Source organism: Hypanus sabinus, chromosome 8 (assembly GCF_030144855.1).
Source record: "Hypanus sabinus isolate sHypSab1 chromosome 8, sHypSab1.hap1, whole genome shotgun sequence".
Lineage (NCBI taxonomy): Eukaryota > Metazoa > Chordata > Chondrichthyes > Myliobatiformes > Dasyatidae > Hypanus > Hypanus sabinus.
In genome coordinates, this window is record NC_082713.1 from 82,174,640 (window position 1) to 82,201,316 (window position 26,677).

General features: G+C 46.3%; 1 protein-coding gene across 9 annotated transcripts in view; it reads left to right on the forward strand.

Annotated features, from left to right (window-relative positions):
• Nucleotides 1-26,677, forward strand: part of LOC132398269 (sodium- and chloride-dependent neutral and basic amino acid transporter B(0+)-like) — a 169,419-nt gene that overhangs the window by 35,781 nt on the left and 106,961 nt on the right. For 8 of the 9 annotated variants that reach the window (XM_059977435.1, XM_059977434.1, XM_059977433.1 and 5 more), the window contains 2 exons: nucleotides 11,737-11,869; nucleotides 13,876-14,016. In XM_059977435.1, coding sequence (XP_059833418.1) covers nucleotides 11,737-11,869; nucleotides 13,876-14,016 — 274 coding nt within the window. The remainder of the gene's footprint in view (nucleotides 1-11,736; nucleotides 11,870-13,875; nucleotides 14,017-26,677) is intronic. The other variant, XM_059977436.1, reaches the window with a different exon arrangement.

Consider the following 26,677-nt stretch of genomic DNA (forward strand, 5'->3'; position numbering starts at 1 on the left):
CTAAGTGAGCAATAAAGAAAGGGAAGATAGATTATGAAAATAAACTGGCACAAAATAATAAAAATCAATAGTAAAAGTTTACCTAATTATAAAAAGCAGAAAATGGTGCTAATGTGAATGTAGGTCCCTTGGAGGACGAGAAGGGGGAATTGATATTAGATAATGAGGAAATAGCTGAGGTTATGAGCTCACAATCACTCCTTGCCTGCTCTTCATCTTACTCTGGTTCTCCCCTCCCCGCTTCTTTCTCCCTAAGCCTCCCGTCCCATGATCCTTTCCCTTCTCTAGCTCTGTATTCCTTTTGCCAATCAACTTTCCAGCTCTCAGCTTCACCCCACCCCCTATTGTCTTCTGTTATCATTTTGGATCTCACCTTCCCCCTCCCACTTCCAAATCTCTTTCTATCTCTTCTTTCAGTTAGTCCTGACGAAGGGTCTTGGCCCGAAATGTCAACTGTTCTTCTTCCTATAGATGCTGCCTGGCCTGCTGCGTTCCACCAGCATTTTGTGTGTGATGTTTGAGGTTATGAATGACTATTTTGTGTCGATCTTCATGTTGGAAGGCACATCTAACATTCCATATAGAGATGTTATGGATGAGATGGGAGATGAGGAACTCGATACATTAGCTATCACTAAAGAGATAGTGCTGAGCAAACTTGTAGGCTTGATGATAGACAAGTCCCCTGATGGAATGCATCCCAGGGTACTGAAATAAATGGTGGAAGTTATAATGGAGGATTTACCAAAATTCTCTGGACTCTTAGCAGGTCCCAGTGGATTGGAAGATGGTGAATGTCACGCCACTGTTCAAAAAAGGATGTAGGCAAAAGGCAGGTAACTATAGGCCAAATAGCTTATGTCTGTAGTTGGGAAAATGCTTGAAGCTATCTTCAAAGAAGTAATAGCGAGGCATCTGGAAAGAGATGGACCCATCAGGCAGATGCAGCACGGATTCAGCAAAGGCAGGTCCTGTTTGACAAACTTACTGGAGTTCTTTGAGGATATAGCAAGCGCAGTGGATAGAGAGGAACAGATGGATTTACTTGGATTTCCATAAGATAAGGGTGCATAGAGTTGGGGGTGATGTATTAGCATGGATAGAGGATTGGTTAACTAATAGAAAGCAGAGAGTTGGGATATATGGGTGTTACTCTGGCTGGCAATCAGTGGTGAGTGGTGTGTCACAGGGGTCAGTGCTGGGCCCACGACTGTTCACAATATACATCAACAATCTGGAAGAGAGGACCAAGTGTAATGTATCTAAATTTGCTGTTGATATTAAATTGAGTGGAAAAGCAAATTGTGCAAAAGATACAGAGAGTCTGCAAAAAGATAGAGAAGTGAGTGGGCAGGTGTCTGGCAGATTTACAATGTTGTTAAATGCGAGGTCATCCACTTTGGAAGGAAAAATGAAAGAGCTTATTATTATTTAAATGGTAAAACTGCAGCATGCTGCCGTACAGAGGAACTTGGGAGTGCTTGTGCATGAATCATAGAAGGTTAGTTTGCAGGTGCAGCAGGCTATCAAGAAGGCAAATGGGATGTTGGCTTTTATTGTTAGAGGGATTGAATTTAAGAGCATGGAGGTTATGCTGCAACTGTACAGGTGTAGATGTAGGATGGAGATGAGGAAGAACTGCTTTTCCCAGAGGGTGGTGAATCTGTGAAATTCTCTGCCCAATGAAACAGAGGAAGCTACCTCAGTAAATATATTTAAGACAAGGTTGGGTAGATTTTGCATGGTAGAGGAAGTAAGGGTTATGGGGAAAAGACAGGTAGGGGAGATGAGTCTATGGCCAGATCAGCCAAGATCTTATTGAATGGCAGAGCAGGCTCGATAGGTCAGATGGCCGACTCCTGCTCCTTTTTCTTAAGTTCTTATTGTTGTTTTTAGTCCTTTGTCTTGCACAGATACTAACAGGAAAATGGATAATGGAAATACTCAATGTTAACTTAGTGCTGACTAAATTGGGTAGCACTGGTAAAATTAGTTAGCACAGGAAAAATGGAATACTCAGAGCTAAATCATTTAGTGCTCGAAACAGGTCCAGGAGATGTAATTAACACCAGTCTCTCTGTTGACAATATCTGTTCTATAGCCTTATTAATGATACTTCTGTGACCTGCCAGCAGTTACCACGGTGTCTTGTACCTTAACAACCATGGACCCCATATTAAGTCTTCTGGCACTGACTAAATAATCTGTATTTTATTAATGCAACCATCAGTCATTGCCTTTGTCTCTGGAGATTACTATAACCGATACTATAAACCACAGCTGGGAGAGGGGATCTTGCTCTCCAATAATAGCTGAGGAGACAGTAGATGTGGTGGAGGAAAGAGAGACCCACTACACACAGGAATTCAGGTACAAATGACCAGCTGACCAGTAGTTTGAGGACATTGTATATGCGTTCCCAGAGCCAACCAGCCGCAACACCAACCTCGCACTGCCCCATTAATCCACTACCACCATTATTCAAATCCAGGAACTATCACTTAATTACTCACTCTACCCCAAACCACTAAGCTCGATACCACACAAAGCCCATTCTTGCAAATCTCACTGCTTCCACAGCCCCCTATTCACTATGGTGGAAACTTCATGCAATCATGGAAATCAGCAGCTTTTCAGACCTTAGTGTTCAAAGAAGAGTTGAGAATCTCTTCAGCAGTCTCTTCCACCTTCTCTGATTTGCTGTAAGCTTCTTTTTAAATAATTCAGTGGGCTGTGAAATCACAGTGAGGAACCCTCTCCATGAACTCAATTTTGTTGTGTTTTGCTACTTTGAAACTAATCAAAAGTAAAACACTGCAGCCCAGGGATAACATGTCTACTCTTCATTTTACTTTAGTGAGGTGCACACATATCGTGTGGTAGCATACTAACATATGCCATTCACTTACTTCTTACATATAACCCTTAATGAATCATGCAAGCAAAAACAAATGATTAATCAAACAACATATTTGCAATATTACATAAATATTGAATATACTACACTCCTTCCTGCTTAGTTGTAAACTCCAGCTCAATAGGGAATGACTCTCAATGTATGTACACAGTAAATAATTATAATTATAATATAGACATCCACCACACTGTAAAGTTTAAATTGCCCATTTCAAGCCTAAAGATTTAATCAAGTGGAGGATTTCTTACTCTTGTGGGATGATGCTTTCCCTGACAAGTTTGGCAGGTGAGAATTGTGGTTGTGAAGCAAACTCAGGTCTGGGCCGCCCCTGTGGTGGTAGTAGGAGTTGACTCTGAGACTGCAGCAAGTGGCTCTGGCAGCTCTGGCCACGTTTCTTCTCTAACAATTGACTCTGTTGTCCTCAACTGATAAATGTGTCGTCACTAGATAATATCAAACACCGTCTCTACTGTGCAGAACAGCAGTCTAGTTCAGTCCTTAATCTTTCCAAGCACACAATTTTGATCACCTCTGTAGTCCCTCACCATGACTACTTGTCCAGGAGTGAAACATCAAACCTCCATTTTGACAAGCCTTCAATTTGTCTCAGCTGTTTGTCCTGCCTACTGCTGAGATTGGCTTTGAGGAGATCCAAGCGTGATGCCAAGGGATGACCCAGGAACAATACAGCTGGTGAGGTTTTGATGATGGAGTGTGTTGCATTGTGAGATGCAGGGAGGAATTCAGCAAGCTTCTGATTAAGCGTAGTGTGTTCTGCTGACATCGCTCACAGTGCATTCTTTAGACTCTGGACAAACCTTTCCACCGAGCCATTTGTGGCTGGGTGGTACGGTGCAGATGTAATAAGTCTTATTCCATTCATTTTCAAGAATAACTGAAACTGTTCCACAACAAGCAGTATTCCATTGCCACTGACTAAGTGTTTGGAATACCAGTCCTTTTGAGAAGGCTTCTCAACACATCAGCAGTGTGCGAGGCTGTAGTGGGGCAATTGGGACACTTTCGGCCACTTTGTGGCTGCATCCACCTCTACCAAAAATTTGTGTCCACGAATAGTCCAGTAAGATCCTCAGGAATTCTCTGCCAGGGCAATGAAGGCTGTTCCCAGGGATGGAGAGGCGCTGCACTTGTCATCTTCTGGATGTGTTGTCATCCCAAACAGTGCATGGCAAGCTGCTCGATCAGCTGATCTATCACAAGCCACCAGACAAAGCTTTGAGCCAACACTTCCATTTTGACCACATGCTCCAACACTTTAGCTGTCAGCTCGGATGGTACACCAACTCTGAATCCTCACATAAAGCAACCCCTGTGGAGGGCAGTTTCATACTGATGCTAGTTAAAATGTGAGATCTGCTTACATTCCAGTTATGTGGACGTGATGCAGCAGGGTGTCTTTTCTGGTTTCCCTTTGGATCATCTCTGCTGTAATAGAGCAACTTTCGGTTTGCATTAGGGAGAATACGTCAAGAGTAGTGTACTTTTATGTAAATTTTTCAGGTGCTTTCTTTTCCAAGGGTAAGCAGGACAATCCATCAGTATTTCCACAATAGTTTCCTCTTGAATTTGATCTTTTACTTGTGTCCTTCAAGAAACAGAGCCCATCTCTGCACTTGTGCTGCTGCTTTGAGTGGAACACCCTTCTGTAGGTTGAAAATGGACTCCAGTGGTTGATGATCAGTAATGAGTGAAAACTCTCTCCTGTACTGGTTGAAATGGTTCAGGTCCCAAACTAGACTCAAGGGATCTCTGTTGATCTGTGCTTAATTTTTCGCTGCAGCAGTAAAGGACATGATGTAAAGGCTATGGGGAAGTGACTTCCATCACATAGGACATGACTGCACCTATATTGTAAGGTGAGACATCACAGGCAAGCTCCACTGGATAATGTGGATCATAATGTGTGTCTGACATCACCAGTTCCTTTGTTTTTTGGAAAGCTACCTCACAGAGCTTTGTTCATTGCAATTTTTTCCTGAAATGTAGTAATGAGTTCAAGGGACAGAGCACAAAACCCAGGTTATAGTAATTGCCAAATCCTAGAAAGGACCACAGCTATGGCATGTCCTTTAACCATGGGGCATCCACCACTGCTTGAGTTTTCTTAACACACTCGTGTAGTGCTTGCACATCAATGGTGTGACCACAGTAAGTGATGCTTGGTTTCAAAAATTTACATTTGTTGTGGTGTGCTCTGAGCCCAAAATCATATAATCTTTTTAGCACTGTCTTGAGATCCTACAGATATTCTTTGTCATCCTTACCAGTGGCAATGATGTCATCCAGGTAACACCATGTGTCTGGGTAACCTTGCAACACCCATTCTATAGATTTCTTCCAGAATGCAGGTACAGATCCATCCCCGAAAATGAGCCTATCATAGCGATATAGCCCTTTGTGTGCGCTTATAGTGAGAAACACTGGATTCTTCTTCCAACTCCACCTGTAGGTAGGCCTTAGACAAGTCCACTTTGTTGAAGTGTCTTCCCCCAGAAAAGTGCAAAAATATCTTCTATCCTGAGCAGAAGGTAATGATCTAGTTTTAGTACTGGGTTGGTGGTGACTGTTATGTCTTCCTTGATGTGGTTTGTTTATCTCTAATTACTGGATCTCACTACTAAGTTCACAACTGTTGTTGATTGTTCATTATTGCAATGTTAAGCAATGACCCGTCGTCATCAGCACAGCCATTTTATATTCTTTGTACATTTCAGTCAGTTAGAAGCAATTAGTTGGAAGTCAAGGGAGTTTCAATCAATATTTGAATCTGCCTTCATTAGAACGTTGAGAAGTACTGCCTTTTTACACCAGCTCCTTGCATACTGTAACATATTGATGAATAATAAAACCATCTTCAACTACTGCTATGCCAATACTGGAGTTATCTGCCTGTTTAGCTTAAGAAAACAGGGAAATCTCTTGTGTGATGACAGAATGGTGACCTTAAAGTCGCCACAGATCCTGGCAGACCTATTCTTCTTGTCTACTGGAACCATTGGCATTGGTCATGGGCTCCTCTCAGCCTTGGGCAGAAATCCTTCAGCCTCCATGTGATCCAGTTCACTGGCTGCTTTATCACAGATTACTTATCAAATTCTGGAGCATGCCCCCTTCACAAAGCTACCATCAGGCAGGAGTTACAGGAGCCTGAAGATCTATACTCAGTGATACAGAAACAGCTTTTTCCTCTTCACCATCAGATTTCTAAATGAACCCATGAATACTACCTCATTATTGTGCACAATTTACTTTTATTAACTTATACTAATGTAATGCTTTTGTACTTTACTGCTGTCTCAAAACAACAGTTTTTCTGGCTTAAGACAGTGATAATAAATCTGATTCGGAAGGTATACCCACAACTCTTTTAGTGTTCAGACAGTGAGGATGAAAAAGAGGTAATGGGTAACATAGTGGGAAATGTGGAGGGCATTGTTGTACAATTACAAATACTGTCCTCTCCCTGGTACTAGAGGTTCCAGGTTGGAAAGAGCTGCTCAAGTAACCTACAAAAGTAACTAGAATAGATTTTGCTGATTTCACACACTGCAGCCATACTAAATTGATGAAAGAGGGCAGAAATATTCAGAGTGGACATGATGCCAATTAAGAAAGACTCTTGATGGTGCTGAGCAGTGCTGGAGCAGTGTTGCTGTTAGAACTGCCAAAGTTTGATGTTCAAGTATACAAGATTACGTCACTCTCCTAATTTGTGTCTTCTGGGTGGTGGAAAGGTTCTGAGGTACAAGGAGGCGTGTACTCTCCAGGAACCCTGACTCTGCAGGTCTCGGTAGGTCTACTGGGGAAGTCAAAGACCCAATGTCTATGAATCAACAAGTCTACTGGAGGTTGAAGACTGCCTGTCCTGGGGTTAGAGTATGTGTGCTTGGGGGGCTTGTTTTGCCATTGGTGCTTTGTCGTGAGGTATGTTTTGTTTTGTTGTGATCTGTGTTGTTCCACAGAACAAGGTGAGCATGTATGTTGGCCCTGTAGTGTGTGGCAGCACCTTGGCTGTTGGATGTTAATACAAATGGCAGATTTCACTAGATGTTTCATGTGATAATGTGATAAATAAATTGCCGTGTCATGGTGGAATAGCCCACTGATTCTAGTGGTCCCCATGGACTCTGCTGGATGAGCTCTGCTCATTCAACCAAGCCAGCTGAACTTGCAACTTCTGTAAAATAGTTCTGATCCTCAGGTTTCCTTCATCAGTTTAAGGGAAATGTGTTGAGGAAGTGCTCTTGCGCCGTGAGTGGTATGTATCTGGAACACCTCGGGGTGAGGTGGAAGCAAGTATGAAGAGGCTTTTAGATAGGTGCAGAATATGTATGGAATGGAGAGACATGGATTATGCATAGGCAGAAGAGATTTAGTACAATTTATCATTGTGCTTGGGTGTAGACATTGTGTGCTGAAGGACCTGTTCCTGTGAAGTACTGTTCTGTGTGTTAAATATCAACATGTGGTGACCCATTTCCTGGCACATCCGAACCGGCTCACAATTAGCCAGCTTTCCGGCTAAGGGAGATAGCCTGCGGGGATTTGCGAGCACAGAGCTTTGGAGCCTCTGCGCCACGGGGGGCAGGTTGAGGGAGACTTAAAAGTGAGGCTGAGGATTTCGAATAAAGTTTTTCCTTCGACTGCACACCGCTATAATCGGTGACCCCGACGGTCCAAACGATTTTTGGACCAGAAATGACCGACGCCGCCTCTGTTCATGCGGTTTTGTTGAAACTGCCGGGTTTCTGGACACAGCGACCAAACCTATGGTTCCAGCAAGCCGAAGCCCAATTCCACGTTCGCCAGATCACCTCAGAAGACACCCGCTACTACTACGTGGTAAGCTCCCTCGACCAGGACACAGCAGCCCAGGTCGCGGAGTTCATACAGTCGCCCCCGGCAGACGCCAAGTACACGGAATTCAAAGCCCTGCTCCTCAGGACTTTCAGACTGTCACGGCGTGAGCGGGCTGCCCATTTACTGCACCTGGATGGCTTGGGCGACAGACCTCCTTTGGCTTTAATGAATGAGATGTTGTCTCTGGCCGATGGACACATACCCTGCCTCATGTTTGAGCAGGCATTCCTGGAGCAGCTGCCCGAGGACATACGCTTGCTGCTGTCCGACGCGGATTTCAGTGACCCCCGGAAGGTGGCAGCCCGGGCGGACTTGCTGTGGAACGCCAAAAAGGTGAGCGGGGCGTCCATCGCACAGATCTCCCAGCCTCGGTCCCAGCAGCAAAACAGTCCAGGCCCGGCCGCAGAGCCCGCCAACCCCCGGCTCAATGAACACTGGTGCTTCTACCACCAGCGGTGGGGCGCGGAAGCCCGCCGTTGTCGCCCGCCCTGCAAGTTCCCAGGAAATGCCAGGGCCAGCTGCCGCTGATGGCTACGGCGGCTGGCCATTGGGATAGCCTCCTGTATGTGTGGGACAGAAGGTTGGGACGCCGGTTTTTGGTCGACACTGGTGCCGAGATAGGCGTTTTACCTCCGACGGGACCTCTCACCGGGCCCCCCCGAGAGCCGTGAACGGCAGCACAGTAAGGACCTATGGCACCCGTCAGGTGCAGCTACAGTTCGGCTCCAGCCAGTTCACGTGGGACTTCACACTGGCCGCCGTAGCCCAACTGTTTCTGGGTGCGGATTTTTTGCGGGCTCACAGCCTACTGGTCGACCTGCCCAGGAAGAGACTGGTCCACGCCAAGACCTTTCAGACGTTCTCCCTGGGTGCAGCCCAGTTGCCGGCCCCACACCTCGACTCCATCACGCTGTCCGACAACGACTTCACCAGGGTCCTGGCGGATTTCCCATCGGTTCTGGCACTGCAGTTCACAGCGGCCATGCCCCAACATGGCGTACAGCTCTACATCCCGACCCAGGGGCCACCCCTCCACGCCTGTGCTCGGTAGCTTCCCCTGGACAAGCTCCGACTGGCGAAGGAGGAGTTCCAGAGGATGGAGGAATTGGGGATCATCTGGCGGACCGACAGCCCATGGGCCTCCCCCCTGCAAATGGTGCCCAAAGCGACGGGAGGCTGGAGACCGTGCGGCGACTACCGCAGGCTGAACGAGGCTACCACACCGGACCGCTACCCTGTGCCGCACATTCAGGACTTTGCAGCAAACCTGCACGGCGCTCGGATCTTCTCCAAGGTAGACCTCGTCCGAGGGTACCATCAAATCCCGATGCATCCTGACGACGTCCCCAAAACGGCTCTCATCACCCCATTTGGCCTTTTCGAGTTCCTCCGCATGCCGTTCGGCCTGAAGAATGCCGCACAGACGTTCCGGCGGTTAATGGACGCGGTGGGACGGGACCTGGACTTCGCGTTCATTTATTTGGACGACATCCTCATAGCCAGCAGCAGTCGTCAGGTGCATCTGTCCCACCTCCGTCAACTCTGTGCCCGACTGAGTACGGTCTTACCATCAACCCCGCCAAATGCCAGTTCGGACTCGATACCATTGACTTCCTGGGCCACAGGATTACTAAAGACGGGACAACCCCTCTGCCCGCTAAGGTAGATGCGGTCCGCCACTTCCCCCGACCCACCACGATCAAAGGCCTTCAGGAATTCGTAGGTATGTTCAATTTCTACCGCCGCTTCCTCCCTTCAGCTGCCCGGATCATGCACCCCTGTTCGCCCTGATGTCGGGTCCGAGCAAGGACGTTACCTGGGATGAGGAGTCTGCCGCCGCTTTCGTTCAAACGAAGGAAGCTTTGGCGAACGCCGCAATGCTAGTACATCCCAGAATGGACGCCCCTACTGCCCTCACAGTGGACGCATCTAACACGGCAGTCGGTGGGGTGCTGGAGCAACTCATCACAGGTCGCTGGCAACCCCTGGCGTTTTTCAGCAAACACCTGCGGCCACCCGATCTCAAGTACAGTGCTTTCGACCGGGAACTGTTGGCGCTCTACCTGGCAATCTGGCATTTCAGGTACTTCCTAGAAGGTAGGCCCTTCACCGCGTTCACGGACCACAAACCGCTTACCTTTGCGTTTACGAAAGCTTCCGACCCCTGGTCGTCCCGCCAGCAACGCCACCTGTCCTACATCTCTGAATACACGACGGATGTCCGGCACGTCTCGGGTAAGGACAATGTCATGGCGGATGCGCTCTCTCACCCTACCGTTCATGCCCTTTCCCAAGGGGTAGACTTTGAGGCACTGGCAGAGGCACAGCAGGCAGATGAGGAGATTCCGAGTTACAGAACCGCAGTCTCCGGTTTGCAGCTCCAGGACCTCCCCGTAGACCTGGGTGAGAGGACCCTACTCTGTGACGTCACCACTGGACAGCCCCGTCCCGTCGTCCCGACAGCCTGGCGGCGCCGTGTTTTCGACTCCATTCATAACTTGGTGCATCCCTCCATCTGGACAACTGTCCGGATGGTTTCCAGCAGGTTCGTTTGGCACGGACTCCGCAAACAGGTCAGTGAATGGGCCAAAACATGCATGCACTGCCAGATGGCCAAAGTGCAGTGGCACACCAAAGCCCCACCGCAGCAGTTCCATCCCGCCCACCGGCGTTTCGACCACATTCATGTGGATATCGTGGGCCCCCTGCCAGTGCCACGCGGAGCTCCTGACTATCGTGGACCGGTTCACGAGATGGCCAGAGGCGGTCCCGCTCACCGACACCACCTCCGAATCTTGTGCCCGAGCCCTGATCACCACCTGGATATCTCGCTTTGGTGTATCGGCCTACATTACCTCCGACAGAGGCGCCAGTTCACCTCCAGCCTGTGGTCAACTATGGCCAGCCTTTTCGGGACTCAGCTGCACCACACAACTGCCTACCACCCACAGTCGAACGGGCTAGTGGAGCGTTTCCACCGTCACCTGAAGTCGGCCCTCATGGCCCGCCTGTGAGGAGCCAACTGGGTGGACGAGCTTCCCTGGGTCCTACTCGGCATCCGCACAGCACCCAAGGACGACCTGCACGCCTCGTCGGCCGAGTTGGTATACGACGCGCCCCTGGTCGTCCCCGGGGAGTTCCTACCAGCCCCACGGAGGCAAGAGGAAGATCCCGCAGCAGTCCTGGGCAGACTACGCGAGAAGCTCGGTAACCTGGCCCCCATACCCACTTCACAGCATGAGTGGAACCCGACCTGCGTACCCAAAGACCTGCAGAACTGTAAGTTTGTGTTTGTACGAAGGGGCGGGCATCGGCCACCGCTGCAGCGGCCATACGAGAGGCCGTTTATGGTGCTCTGGAACAACGGGTCCACGTTCATGCTGGACACTGGGGGGAAAGAAGAGGTTTTCACGGTGGACCGACTCAAACCGGCCCATGTGGACCTGACGCAACCGGTCGAGTTTCCGGCACCTCGGCGCAGAGGCCGACCTCCCAAGCAGGTTCCGGCCCAGACTGTGGACATTAGGGGGTGTATCGCCGGTTCGGGGGGGGGGGGGGGTTATGTGGAGACCCCATTTCCTGGCACATCTGAACCGGCTCACAATTAGCCAGCTTTCTGGCTAAGGGAAATAGCCTACGGGGTTTTGCGAGCACAGAGCTTTGGAGCCTCTGCGCCACGGGGGTAGGTTGAGGGAGGCTTAAAAGTGAGGCTGAGGATTTCGAATAAAGTTTTTCCTTCAACTGCAGTTACCGACTCCGTGTCATAATTTTAGCGCTGCGTGTAGCACACCACTACAAACAGAGCATTTTGCTCCAACTCCTTGCAGTTTTAAAAAATGGATATTGATGAAATTTACATCATTGCTTCTAGTAGCTTATATTTTACAATGCTGTCTAATGAGAAACGTTATATAATAACTTTTTCTGTTACCATTCAGTAAAGGGGTTTTACACCGGTCCAGTTTGATGGATGAGATGGGGAACATCGTTTGGCATTTAGCCCTCTCTTTGCTTCTGGCCTGGCTGATCATTGGGGCTGCCCTGTCCAAAGGAATCAAATCTTCAGGAAAGGTAAAATGATTACCCATTTTTCTATTGTTTTAAGGTTAAATTACATTGAAATTGTTAATTAGAATGAAAAAATATCACCTTAATGTTTAAAAATCTTTGTAAATTTGAAACCAATCCTGAACTTCTCTGACCACTGTGTTTGCATGTTCAGGATTTCAAAGGTTGTCACGACTGAGATTTGTAGCATCCTGCAAAATGATTGTCAAACATATTCCCATCCTGGACTTTTCCTTGTGGAGGACAGGATAATAGAAACTCTGGATTTTCTAGCCTTTGGACTAATCCAGGAAACAGCCAACAATTCTGCCATATATCTCAGTTTCTCACTCAAAGCAACATCAGAGGGATCACTCTAGTTCTGTATTCAGTGGTGTCAATAATATGTATCTGGATTTTAACCGTAAGGAACTGTTATACACAGTACCTTGCTGGTCTCTGCAAGGTGCAAGCAATGTTTGACTGTTCTCATGTTCCCACAAGAGCTCTCTTGGAAATTTTCTGTATCCCTGTATAGAAAGGGTTTCTAGTCTCATGATCTGCAGGTCACCATCACATATGGGAAGAATTTCCTGGGACCTTCCACAACTCCTTCATATTTGGTCAGTCTGTACTGTCTTACACTCTTACAGGCAATACTGCCTTGAGGGACAAGGACTACACTATCCTTCCATGGTTATTGTCATCTCAGTGTATTTTGACCACTCCAGTTGAGTACTGATACAACAACAAACACAGACAATGCAGATTAAGACAGAGTGGCTGAATTTTGGTGCACTGATACACTGCATTCTCCACAAGCTGCATAGCTTGTTCAGCTCCTAGCTGGAGAGGAGCAACCAGACTGGGAAGAGGTTGAGAACTGGGAAGATCAATAAGATGATCAGAACCACAAAGACAATGCTGGCTCCAAGATTGCTGCCCTATATAAGGAACTTCATCACACTTCTGAGAGCAGGGATAGAGCAACATTCTTTTAGGCAGTAAGGAATCCTTCAATAGTGAGACAGTTCTTTTGGATACCTTCCATGACAAAGTTCTGTTCTCTATAGCCGGGAGCTCTGTCCTCCAGCCAGACAGATTTTGCTGCCATCTGTGCTGTATGTTTCTTCAAGGATTACGGCTTGTTGCTGTTCAGCAATGGCTCAGACCTTTAGAACTGAGAAGTACAAGTCCTCCCCAGCTTCTGAACACCTAATGTGTAGTGCAACAAGTGCATACTAATGAGCATTTGGGAAACCAGTGATATGGATTTACTGACTGCTAAAGAGCTGCAGGCATCTCCTGCCACCAAGGAACTCACTTTCTGGCCACATTGCCAAATTGCAATCTGTTCAGGTTTCAAGTAGTTTGCAGGAAAGGAGCCCTATCATAACTTAGAGGCAACAATATGCAGGTCACCTGCTTGACAAGACATGACAACATTTTTCATCAAGATTATAATTTTTTTGAGGGTGAGGCAAAAGATAGACTACAGGTACATATACAAATACTTTAGCACACCAAATATCTCATCCAAGATCTGGGCAGAAATATTTCTCCTGATTAAAGGACAACCGCAAATCTCCAAACCCTTGGTATGTGCCCTCATTCCAAAGGTTTCAATCATTGAACATCTGATTCAATGGATAAATTGCAATTATGAAGGAAAGTTGCTCAGGACTAGCCCAGCAACTGGCCAGATTCAGGTTCTGGTTTCAGTAAAGGAAACTGAATTTGAACAGAAAGGAGAATGACAAAGAATTATGAAAACAATGTGTAAAGTGTTCCAAGTGTTCAACGCAATTATCTATTTTCCAGATTAAATATATTCATTGTGAAAGGGAGAACCAGATAAATGAGATTGTTTACCCATTTAAATGTGGTTAAGTACACCCTCATATAGTTGTTCCACATCTTTCACAGTGTTCTCTAATTATACTGACTCTACTTTGTCTTTTGATTAGATTCAATAGTGTTAATGTTGTGCAGCAACACGAGGCAACCTAACAATCCCTCTCCATGCTCAGGTGGTTTATTTTACAGCAATATTTCCATATGTGGTTCTGACCATACTCCTTATCCGCGGGCTGACCCTGGAGGGAGCCCATAAGGGGATTGAATTCTACATCGGAAGCCAAACAGATTTCTCAAAACTGGCTGATACAGAGGTAAATATACAAGGAGATTGTTCGAAATACAGATGTAGTGTAGACTCAGTACTCTCTGTTCACACTGACTTTCCCTGTCATTGTAGACTCAATCCTCTCTGTTCTCAATGACAATCCCTGTGTGTATAGACTCAATTCTCTCAGTTCACACAGACATTCCCTGTGAGAGTACACTCCGTCCTCTCTGTTCTCAATGATTTTCCCTGTGAGTGTAGACTCATTTCTCTGTGTTCTCACTGACTTTCCCTGTAGGTGTAGACTCAGTCCTCTCTGTTCTCACTAACATTCTCTGTGTGTAGACTCAATCCACTCTGTTCTGTGTTTCCCTGTGAGTGTAGACTCAATCCTCTCTGTTCTCACTGTGTTTCCCTGTGAGTGTAGACTCAATCCACTCTGTTCTCACTGTGTTTCCCTGTGAGTGTAGACTCAATCCTCTCAGTTCTCACTGACTATCCCTGTGAGTATAGACTCAATCCTCTCGGTTCTCACTGACATTCCTTGTGAGTGTTGACTCAATCCTCTCAGTTCTCACTGACATTCCCTGTGAGTGTAGACTCAATCCACTCTGTTCACGCAGACTTTCCCTGTGAGTGTACACTCCGTCCTCTCTGTTCTCACTGACGTTCCCAGTGTGTGTAGACTCAATCCACTCTGCTCTCACTGTGTTTCCTGTGAGTGTCGACACAATCCGATCTTTTCTCACTGACATTCCCGGTGTGTGTCGACTCAATCCACTCAGTTCTCACTGACTTTCCCTGTAGGTTTAGACTCAGTTCTCGGTGTTGTCACTGACTTTCCCTGTGAGTGTAGACTCAAACCTCTCAGTTCTCACTAACTTTCCCTGTGAGTGTAGACTCAATCCTCTCTCTTCTCACTGACATTCCTTGTGAGTGTATACTCAATCATCCCTGTTATCACTCACTTTCCCTGAGAGTGTAAACTCAATCCTCGCTGTTCTCACTGACATTCCCTGTGAGTGTAGACTCAATCCACTCTGTTCACGCAGACTTTCCCTGTGAGTGTACACTCCGTCCTCTCTGTTCTCACTGACTTTCCCGGTAGGTGTAGACTCAATCTTCACTTTTCTCTCTGACGTGAGTATACACTCAATTTTCTCTCTTCTCACAGATGTTCCCTGAGAGTGTAGAATCAATCCTCACTTTTCTCTCTGACGTTCCTTGTGAGTGTACACTCAATTTTCTCTCTTCTCACAGACGTTCCCTGAGAGTGTTGACTCAATCCACTCTGTTCTCACTGTCTTTGCCTGTGAGTGTACACGCATTCCTCTACATTCCCATGAATTTTCCTGTGAGAGTAGACTCAATCCTCTCGGTTCTCACTGACATTCCCAGTGTGTGTAGACTCCGTCATCTCTGTTCTCACTGACTTTCCCGGAAGGTGTAGATTCAATCCACTCTGTTCTCACTAACTTTCCCTGTGAGTGTAGACCCTATCCTCTCTGTTCTCACTGTGTTTCCCTGAGAGTGTAGACTCAATCCTCTCGGTTCTCACTAACTTTCCCTGTGAGTGTAGACTCAAACCTCTCTCTTCTCACTGACGTTCCCAGTGCGTGTAGACTCAATCCACTCTGTTCTCACTGTGTTTCCCTGTGAGTGTAAGATCAATCCTCTCTGTTCTCATTGACTTTCCCTGTGTGTGTAGACTGAATCCTCTCCCTTATCACTGATGTTCCCTGTGAGTGTAGACTCAATCCTCTCTGTTCTCACGGTCTTTTCCTGAGAGTGTACAATCATTCCTCTACGTTCCCACTGAATTTTCCTGTGAGTGTAGACTCAATCCTCTGTGTTCTCACTGACATTCCTTGTGAGTGTAGACTCAATCCTTTCTGTTCTCACTGAGTTTCCCGGTAGGTGTAGACTCAATCCACTCTGTTCTCACTAACTTTCCCTGTGAGTGTAGACTCAATCCTCTCTGTTCTCACTGACTTTCCCATTGAGTGTAGACTCAAACCTCTCTCTTCTCACTGACGTTCCCAGTGTGTGTTGACTCAATCCTCTCTGTTCTCACTGACATTACTTGTGAGTGTAGACTTAATCATCTCTGTTCTCAGTCACTTTCCCTGAGAGTGTAAACTCAATCCTCTCTGTTCTCACTGACATTCCCTGTGTGTAGACTCAATCCTCTCAGTTCACGCTAACTTTCCCTGTGAGTGTACACTTCATCCACTCTGTTCTCACTGACTTTCCCTGTGAGTGCAGACCCAGACTTTCCCTGTAGGTGTATACTCAATACTCTGATCTCACTGACGTTCCGTTTGTGTGTAGACTCAATCCTCTCTGTTCTCACTGACTTTCACTGTGAGTGTAAATTCAATCCTCTCTGTTCTCAAAGACGTTCCCAGTGCGTGTACACTCAATCCTCTCAGTTCTCACTGACCTTCCCTGTGAGTGTAGACGCAATCCTCTGTGTTCTCACTGACATTCCTTGTGAGTGTTTACTCAATCCTCTCAGTTCACACAGACTTTCCCTGTGAGTGTACACTCCGTCCTCTCTGTTCTCACTGACTTTCCCGGTAGGTGTAGACTCAGTCCACTCTGTTCTCACTAACTTTCCCTGCGAGTGTAGACTCAATCCTCTCTGTTCTCACTGACTTTCCCGTTGAGTGTAGACTCAAACCTCTCTCTTCTCACTGACGTTCCCAGTGTGTGTTGACTCAATCCTCTCTGTTCTCTCTGACATTACTTGTGAGTGTAGACTTAATCATCTCTGTTCTCAGTCACTTTCCCTGAGAGTGTAAACTCAATCCTCTCAGTTCATGCTAACTTTCCCTGTGAGTGTACACTTCGTCCACTCTGTTCTCACTGACTTTCCTTGTGAGTGCAGACTCAGACTTTCCCTGTAGGTGTAGACTCAATCCTCTCTGTTCTCACTGACGTTCCGTTTGTGTGTAGACTCAATCCACTCTGCTCTCACTGTGTTTCCTGTGAGTGTAGACACAATCCGATCTTTTCTCACTGACATTCCCGGTGTGTGTCGACTCAATCCACTCAGTTCTCACTGACTTTCCCTGTAAGTTTAGACTCAGTTCTCGGTGTTGTCACTGACTTTCCCTGTGAGTGTCGACTCAAACCTCTCTCTTCTCACTGACGTTCCCAGTGCGTGTAGACTCAATCCACTCTGTTCTCACTGACTTTCACTGTGAGTGTAGACTGAATCCTCTCAGTTCACACAGACTTTCCCTGTAGATGTAGACTCAATCTTCACTTTTCTCTCTTACGTTCCTTGTGAGTGTACACTCAATTTTCTCTCTTCTCACAGACATTCCCTGAGAGTGTTGACTCAATCCGCTCTGTTCTCACTGTCTTTGCCTGAGAGTGTACACGCATTCCTCTACATTCCCTCTGAATTTTCCTGTGAGTGTAGACTCAATCCTCTCCCTTATCACTGACATTCCTTTTGAGTGTAAACTCAATCCTCTCTGTTCTCACTGTCTTTTCCTGAGAGTGTACAATCATTCCTCTACGTTCCCACTGAATTTTCCTGAGAGTGTAGACTCAATCCTCTCTGTTCTCAGTGACTTTCCCGTTGAGTGTAGACTCAAACCACTCTCTTCTCACTGACGTTCCCAGTGTGTGTTGACTCAATCCACTCTGTTCTCTCTGACATTCCCTGTGTGTGTAGACTCAATCTTCTCAGTTCTCACTGACTTTCCCTGTGAGTGCAGACTCAGACTTTCCCTGTAGGTGTATACTCAATACTCTCTGATCTCACTGACGTTCCCTGTGAGTGTAGACTCAATCCACTCAGTTCTCACTGACTTTCATTGTGAGTGTAAACTCAATCCTCTCTGTTCTCACTCTTTCCCTGAGTGTGTACAATTCCTCTACGTTCCCACTGAATTTTCCTGTGAGTGTAGACTCAATCCTCTTGGTTCTCTCTGACTTTGGCATTGAGTGTAGACTCAATCCTATGTGTTCTCACTGACCTTCCCTGTGAGTGTAGACTCAATCCTCTCTGTTCTCACTGTCTTTCCCTGAGAGTGTACACTCATTCCTCTAGTTCCCACTGAATTTTCCAGTGCGTGTAGACTGAATCCACTCTGTTCTCACTGACTTTCCCTGTGATTGTAGACCCAATCCTCTCTCTTCTCACTGACGTTCCCAGTGTGTGTAGACTCAATCCACTCTGTTCTCACTGTGTTTCCCTGATAGTGTAGACTCAATCCTCACTGTTCTCTCTTACTTTCCCTGTGAGTGTAAGCTCAATCCTCTCTGTTCTCACTGACGTTCCCTGTGAGCGTAGACTCAATCCTCTCTGTTCTCACTGACATTCCTTGTTAGTGTAGACTCAATCCTCTCTGTTCTCACTGACGTTCCTTGTGAGTGTAGATTCAATCCTCTCTGTTCTCACTGACATTCCTTGTTAGTGTAGACTCAATTCTCTCTGTTCTCACTGACATTCCTTGTGAGTGTAGACACAATCCTCTCTGTTCTCACTGCCTTTCCCTGAGAGTGTACTCTCATTCCTCTACGTTCCCACTGAATTTTCCTGTGAGTGTAGACTCAATCCTCTCTGTTCTCACTGACTTTCCCTGTAGGTGTAGATTCAATCCACTCTGTTCTCAGTGACTTTCCCTGTGAGTGTAGACTCAATCCTCTCTGTTATCACTAACATTCCCTGTGAGTGTACAATCATTCATCTCTGTTCTCCCTGACGTTCCCTGTGAGTGTAGACCCTATCCTCTCTGTTCTCACTGACTTTCCCTGAGAGTGTAGACGCAATCCTCTCTCTTCTCAGTGAGGTTCCTTGTGAGTGTTGTTACGTATTCAGGCAACAATAAATATATGAGTTCGGCAAGGGTTTTTTATAACAAACAACACTTTTATTAAACACAGAAAACAAACCCCCAAAAGTAAACAAACTCAAACTTAACCGGAAACAGCTGCTGTGCAGCAGCCCAAACAGGTCTTAAAGCGATATTGCAAAAACAGTTCTTTAAAGTGGTATTGCCAAAAGTTCGATATGCTCACAGTCCATTTAAAAGGAGAGACTTTATAAGACGATTCAAATTCTCTTTCATGTTGCTTGATTCGATCCCCGACATCGAACTTCCCATGAAGAATTGATGAAACGAAACGGCTTAAAGGCACTGACCTTTCCTTCCTCACTACCTTCAATCCTTTCTGGTTAAACCCAGGAATTAACACGAAGATAGTCAACGAAATCCTTCCGTATCAGGATCAATCAAAGGTCGAAACCGGTTTCATCGTAGAAAGCGATTCTCCTCGATCTTTAACACCTGAACTTTGACCTTCACTGTCCACTGTCTCGAGCTAGCAGAATCGTAAACAACCTGCTGGCAATAACCTTTTAAATTTTAGGCATTAGATAAAAACTTCATCCTTCAACAAAACTGCGTCATCACTTAAAACACGCACTGGCATGAAGTCAACTTGGCAAATCCAGCCTCGAACTGCCCCTCCTCACAAGGTGGGGTCTACCTTTTATAACCTGTAAAAAAAAACTCTCACATGATCTCTAATGGCGGGAAAATGACGTCACTCCACCATCACAAGACCATCACCTCAAGTCCAGTACAGCTTCAACACTAGTCACGTGACAAGGGCAACACTGTCATGTGTCACGAGCACGTAACAGTGTAGACACAATCCTCTCTCTTCTCACTGACTTCCCCTGAGTGTAGACTCAATCCTCACTTTTCTCTCTGACGTTCCTTGTGAGTGCACACTCAATTGTCTCTCTTCTCACAGATATTCCCTGTGAGTGTAGAATCAATCCTCTCTGTTCTCACTGTCTTTGCCTGTGAGTGTAGACTCAATCTTCTCCCTTATCACTGATGTTCCTTTTGTGTGTAGACACAATCCTCTCTGTTCTCACTCTTTCCCTGAGAGTGCACACTCATTCCTCAACGTTCCAACTGAATTTCCCTGTGAGTGTACACTCTGTCCTCTCGGTTCTCCCTGACTTTCACGGTGAGTTTAGACTCAGTTTTCTGTATTCTCAAGGACTTTCCCTGTAGGTGTAGACTCAATCCTCTCAGTTCTCACTAACTTTCCCTGTGAGTGTAGACTCAAACCTCTCTTTTCTCAGTGACGTTCCCAGTGCGTGTAGACTCAATCCACTCTGTTCTCACTGTGTTTCCCTGTGAGTGTAGACTCAATCCTCTTTGTTCTCAGCGACATTCCCAGTGCATGTAGACTCAATCCTGTCTGTACTCACTGACTTCCCTGTGAGTGTAAACTCAATTCTCCCTATTCTCACTGACGTTCTTTGTGAGTACAGACCCAATCCTCACTTTTCTCTCTGACATTCCTTCTGAGTGTAGACTCAATCATCTCCCTTATCACTGTCTTTCCCTGAGTGTGTACACTCTTTCCTCTACGATCCCATTGAATTTTCCTGTGTGGGTGACTCAATCCCCTCAGTTCACACAGAATTTCCTCGTGAGCGTACAATCCATCCTCTCTGTTCTCACTGACTTTCCCTGTGAGTTTAGACTCAGTTCTCTGTGTTCTCACTGACTTTCCCTGTAGGTGTACAGTCAATCCTGTCTGTTCTCACTAACCTTCCCTGTGAGTGTCGACTCACTCCTCTCTGCTCTCACTGACGTTCCCAGTGCATGTAGACTCAATCCTCACTTTTCTCGGTGATGTTCCTTGTGAGTGGACTCTCAATTTACTCTCTTCTCACAGACGTTCCCTGTGAGTGTATACTCAATCCTCTCTGTTCGCACTCACTTTCCCTGAGAGTGTAACATCAATCCTCTCTGTCCTCACTGACATTCCCTGTGTGTGTAGACTCAATCCCCACAGTTCACACTGACTTTCCCTGTAAGTTTAGACTCAGTTCTCTGTGTTCTCACTGAACTTCCCTGTAGGTGTAGAATCAATCCTCTCTGTTCTCACTAACTTTTCCTGTGAGTGTCGACTCAATCTACTCTGTTCTCACTGTGTTTCCCTGAGAGTGTAGTCTCAATCCTCTACTTTCCCACTGGATTTTCCTGTGGATGTAGACTCAATCCACTCTGTTCTCACTGTCATTCCTTGTGAGTGTACACTCCGTCCTCTCTGTCCACACTGACTTTCCCAGTGAGTGTAGACTCAATCCTCTCGGTTCTCACTGACATTCCTTGTGAGTGTAGACTCAATCCTCTCGGTTCTCACAGACATTCCTTGTGAGTGTTGACTCAATCCTCTCTGTTCTCACTGTCTTTTCCTGAGGGTGTACACTCTTTCCTCTACATTCCCACTGAATTTTCCTGTGTGTGTAGACTCAATCCCCTCAGATGACAGACTTTCCTGGTGAGTGTACAATCCGTCCTCTCTGTTCTCACTGATTTTCCCTGTGAGTGTCGACTCAATCCTCTCTGCTCTCACTGACGTTCCCAGTGCATGTAGACTCAATCCTCACTTTTCTCTGTGACATTCCTTGTGAGTGGACTCTCAATTTACTCTCTTCTCACAGATGTTCCCTGTAGGTGTAGATTCAATCCTCTCAGTTCTCACTAACTTCCCCTGTGAGTGTAGACTCAAACCTCTCTTTTCTCAGTGACATTCCCAGTGCGTGTAGACTCAATCCACTCAGTTCTCACTGTGTTTCCCTGTGAGTGTAGACTCAATCCTCTCCCTTATCACTGTTCCTTGAGAGTGTAGACTCAATCCCCTCTGTTCTCACTAACTTTCCCTGTGAGTGTCGACTCAATCCTCTCTGTTCTCAGCGACATTCCCAGTGCGTGTAGACTCAATCCTCTCCCTTATCACTGATGTTCCTTGAGAGTGTAGACTCAATCCACTCTGTTCTCACTGTGTTTCCCTGTGAGTGTAGACTCAATCCTCTTTGTTCTCAGCGACATTCCCAGTGCGTGTAGACTCAATCCTGTCTGTTCTCACTGACTTCCCTGTGAGTGTAAACTCAATTCTCTCTATTCTCACTGACGTTCTTTGTGAGTACAGACCCAATCCTCACTTTTCTCTCTGACATTCCTTCTGAGTGTAGACTCAATCATCTCCCTTATCACTGTCTTTCCCTGAGTGTGTACACTCTTTCCTCTACGATCCCATTGAATTTTCCTGTGTGGGTGACTCAATCCCCTCAGTTCACACAGAATTTCCTCGTGAGTGTACAATCCATCCTCTCTGTTCTCACTGACTTTCCCTGTGAGTTTAGACTCAGTTCTCTGTGTTCTCACTGACTTTCCCTGTAGGTGTACAGTCAATCCTCTCTGTTCTCACTAACCTTCCCTGTGAGTGTCGACTCACTCCTCTCTGCTCTCACTGACGTTCCCAGTGCATGAAGACTCAATGCTCAATTTTCTCGGAGACGTTCCTTGTGAGTGGACTCTCAATTTACTCTCTTCTCACAGACGTTCCCTGTGAGTGTATACTCAATCCTCTCTGTTCTCACTCACTTTCCCTGAGAGTGTAACATCAATCCTCTCTGTCCTCACTGACATTCCCTGTGTGTGTAGACTCAATCCCCACAGTTCACACTGACTTTCCCTGTAAGTTTAGACTCAGTTCTCTGTGTTCTCACTGAACTTCCCTGAAGGTGTAGAATCAATCCTCGCTGTTCTCACTAACTTTTCCTGTGAGTGTCGACTCAACCTACTCTGTTCTCACTGTGTTTCCCTGAGAGTGTAGTCTCAATCCTCTACTTTCCCACTGGATTTTCCTGTGGATGTAGACTCAATCCACTCTGTTCTCACTGTCATTCCTTGTGAGTGTACACTCCATCCTCTCTGTCCACACTGACTTTCCCAGTGAGTGTAGACTTAATCCTCTCGGTTCTCACTGACATTCCTTGTGAGTGTAGACTGAATCCTCTCGGTTCTCACTGACATTCCTTGTGAGTGTTGACTCAATCCTTTCTGTTCTCACTGACTTTCCCTGAGAGTGTAGACTCAATCCTCACTTTTCTCTCTGACGTTCCTTGTGAGTGTACACTCAATTTTCTCTCTTCGCACTGACGTTCCCTGAGAGTGTAGACTCAATCCTCACTTTTCTCTCTGACGTTCCTTGTGAGTGTACACTCAATTTTCTCTCTTCGCACTGACGTTCCCTGTGAGTGTAGACTCAATCCTCTCTGTTCTCATGGTCTTTCCCTGAGAGTTTACAATCATTCCTCTACGTTCCCTCTGAATTTTCCTATGAGTGTGGACTCAATCCTCTCGGTTCTCACTGACATTCCTTGTGAGTGTTGACTCAATCCTCTCTGTTCTCACTGACTTTCCCTGAGAGTGTAGACTCAATCCTCACTTTTCTCTCTGACGTTCCTTGTGAGTGTACACTCAATTTTCTCTCTTCGCACTGACGTTCCCTGTGAGTGTAGACTCAATCCTCTCTGTTCTCACTGTCTTTGCCTGAGAGTGTAGACTCAATCCTCTACGTTCCCAGTGAATTTTCCTGTGAGTGTAGACTCAATCCTCTCCCTTATCACTGATGTTGCTTGTGAGTGTAGACTCAATCCTCTACGTTCCCAGTGAATTTTCCTGTGAGTGTAGACTCAATCCTCTACCTTATCACTGATGTTGCTTGTGAGTGTAGACTCAATCCTCTCTGTTCTCATGGTCTTTCCCTGAGAGTTTACAATCATTCCTCTACGTTCCCTCTGAATTTTCCTATGAGTGTGGACTCAATCCTCTCTGTTCTCACTGTCATTCCTTTTGAGTGTAGATTCAATCCACTCTGTTCTCACTGTCTTTCCCAGTGAGTCTACACTCTGTCCTCTCGGTTCTCCCTGACTTTCCCTGTGACTTTATACTCAGTTCTCTGTATTCTGAAGGACTTTCCCTGTAGGTGTAGACTCAATCCTCTCTGTTCTCACTAACTTTCCCTGTGAGTGTAGACTCAATCCTCTCTGTTCTCACTGTGTTTCCCTGTGAGTGTACACTCTGTCCTCTCAGTTTACCCTGACTTTCCCTGTGAGTTTCGACTCAGTTCTCTGTATTCTCAAGGACTTTCCCTGTAGGTGTAGACTCAATCCTCTCAGTTCTCACTAACTTTCCCTGTCAGTGTAGACTCAAACCTCTCTTTTCTCAGTGACATTCCCAGTGCGTGTAGACTCAATCCACTCAGTTCTCACTGTGTTTCCCTGTGAGTGTCGACTCAATCCTCTCTGTTCTCAGCGACATTCCCAGTGCGTGTAGACTCAATCCTCTCTGTTCTCACTGTCTTTTCCTGAGGGTGTACACTCTTTCCTCTACGTTCCCACTGAATTTTCCTGTGTGTGTAGACTCAATCCCCTCAGATGACAGACTTTCCTGGTGAGTGTACAATCCGTCCTCTCTGTTCTCACTGATTTTCCCTGTGAGTGTCGACTCAATCTTTTCTGCTCTCACTGACGTTCCCAGTGCATGTAGACTCAATCCTCACTTTTCTCTGTGACATTCCTTGTGAGTGGACTCTCAATTTACTCTCTTCTCACAGATGTTCCCTGTAGGTGTAGATTCAATCCTCTCAGTTCTCACTAACTTCCCCTGTGAGTGTAGACTCAATCCTCTCTGTTCTCACTAACTTTCCCTGTGAGTGTCGACTCAATCCTCTCTGTTCTCAGCGACATTCCCAGTGCGTGTAGACTCAATCCTCTCCCTTATCACTGATGTTCCTTGAGAGTGTAGACTCAATCCCCTCTGTTCTCACTAACTTTCCCTGTGAGTGTCGACTCAATCCTCTCTGTTCTCAGCGACATTCCCAGTGCGTGTAGACTCAATCCTCTCCCTTATCACTGATGTTCCTTGAGAGTGTAGACTCAATCCACTCTGTTCTCACTTTGTTTCCCTGTGAGTGTAGACTCAATACTCTTTGTTCTCAGCGACATTCCCAGTGCGTGTAGACTCAATCCTGTCTGTTCTCACTGACTTCCCTGTGAGTGTAAACTCAATTCTCTCTATTCTCACTGACGTTCTTTGTGAGTACAGACCCAATCCTCACTTTTCTCTCTGACATTCCTTCTGAGTGTAGACTCAATCATCTCCCTTATCACTGTCTTTCCCTGAGTGTGTACACTCTTTCCTCTACGATCCCATTGAATTTTCCTGTGTGGGTGACTCAATCCCCTCAGTTCACACAGAATTTCCTCGTGAGTGTACAATCCATCCTCTCTGTTCTCACTGACATTCCCTGTGTGTGTAGACTCAATCCCCACAGTTGACACTGACTTTCACTGTAAGTTTAGACTCAGTTCTCTCTGTTCTCACTGAACTTCCCAGTAGGTGTAGAATCAATCCTCTCTGTTCTCACTAACTTTTCCTCTGAGTGTCGACTCAATCTACTCTGTTCTCACTGTGTTTCCCTGTGAGTGTAGTCTCAATCCTCTACTTTCCCACTGGATTTTCCTGTGGATGTAGACTCAATCCACTCTGTTCTCACTGTCATTCCTTTTGAGTGTAGATTCAATCCACTCTGTTCTCACTGTCTTTCCCAGTGAGTCTACACTCTGTCCTCTCGGTTCTCCCTGACTTTCCCTGTGACTTTATACTCAGTTCTCTGTATTCTGAAGGACTTTCCCTGTAGGTGTAGACTCAATCCTCTCTGTTCTCACTAACTTTCCCTGTGAGTGTAGACTCAATCCTCTCTGTTCTCACTGTGTTTCCCTGTGAGTGTACACTCTGTCCTCTCAGTTTACCCTGACTTTCCCTGTGAGTTTCGACTCAGTTCTCTGTATTCTCAAGGACTTTCCCTGTAGGTGTAGACTCAATCCTCTCAGTTCTCACTAACTTTCCCTGTCAGTGTAGACTCAAACCTCTCTTTTCTCAGTGACATTCCCAGTGCGTGTAGACTCAATCCACTCAGTTCTCACTGTGTTTCCCTGTGAGTGTCGACTCAATCCTCTCTGTTCTCAGCGACATTCCCAGTGCGTGTAGACTCAATCCTCTCTGTTCTCACTGTCTTTTCCTGAGGGTGTACACTCTTTCCTCTACGTTCCCACTGAATTTTCCTGTGTGTGTAGACTCAATCCCCTCAGATGACAGACTTTCCTGGTGAGTGTACAATCCGTCCTCTCTGTTCTCACTGATTTTCCCTGTGAGTGTCGACTCAATCCTCTCTGCTCTCACTGACGTTCCCAGTGCATGTAGACTCAATCCTCACTTTTCTCTGTGACATTCCTTGTGAGTGGACTCTCAATTTACTCTCTTCTCACAGATGTTCCCTGTAGGTGTAGATTCAATCCTCTCAGTTCTCAATAACTTCCCCTGTGAGTGTAGACTCAAACCTCTCTTTTCTCAGTGACATTCCCAGTGCGTGTAGACTCAATCCACTCAGTTCTCACTGTGTTTCCCTGTGAGGGTAGACTCAATCCTCTCCCTTATCACTGATGTTCCTTGAGAGTGTAGACTCAATCCCCTCTGTTCTCACTAACTTTCCCTGTGAGTGTCGACTCAATCCTCTCTGTTCTCAGCGACATTCCCAGTGTGTGTAGACTCAATCCTCTCATTTATCACTGATGTTCCTTGAGAGTGTAGACTCAATCCACTCTGTTCTCACTGTGTTTCCCTGTGAGTGTAGACTCAATCCTCTTTGTTCTCAGCGACATTCCCAGTGCGTGTAGACTCAATCCTGTCTGTTCTCACTGACTTCCCTGTGAGTGTAAACTCAATTCTCTCTATTCTCACTGACGTTCTTTGTGAGTACAGACCCAATCCTCACTTTTCTCTCTGACATTCCTTCTGAGTGTAGACTCA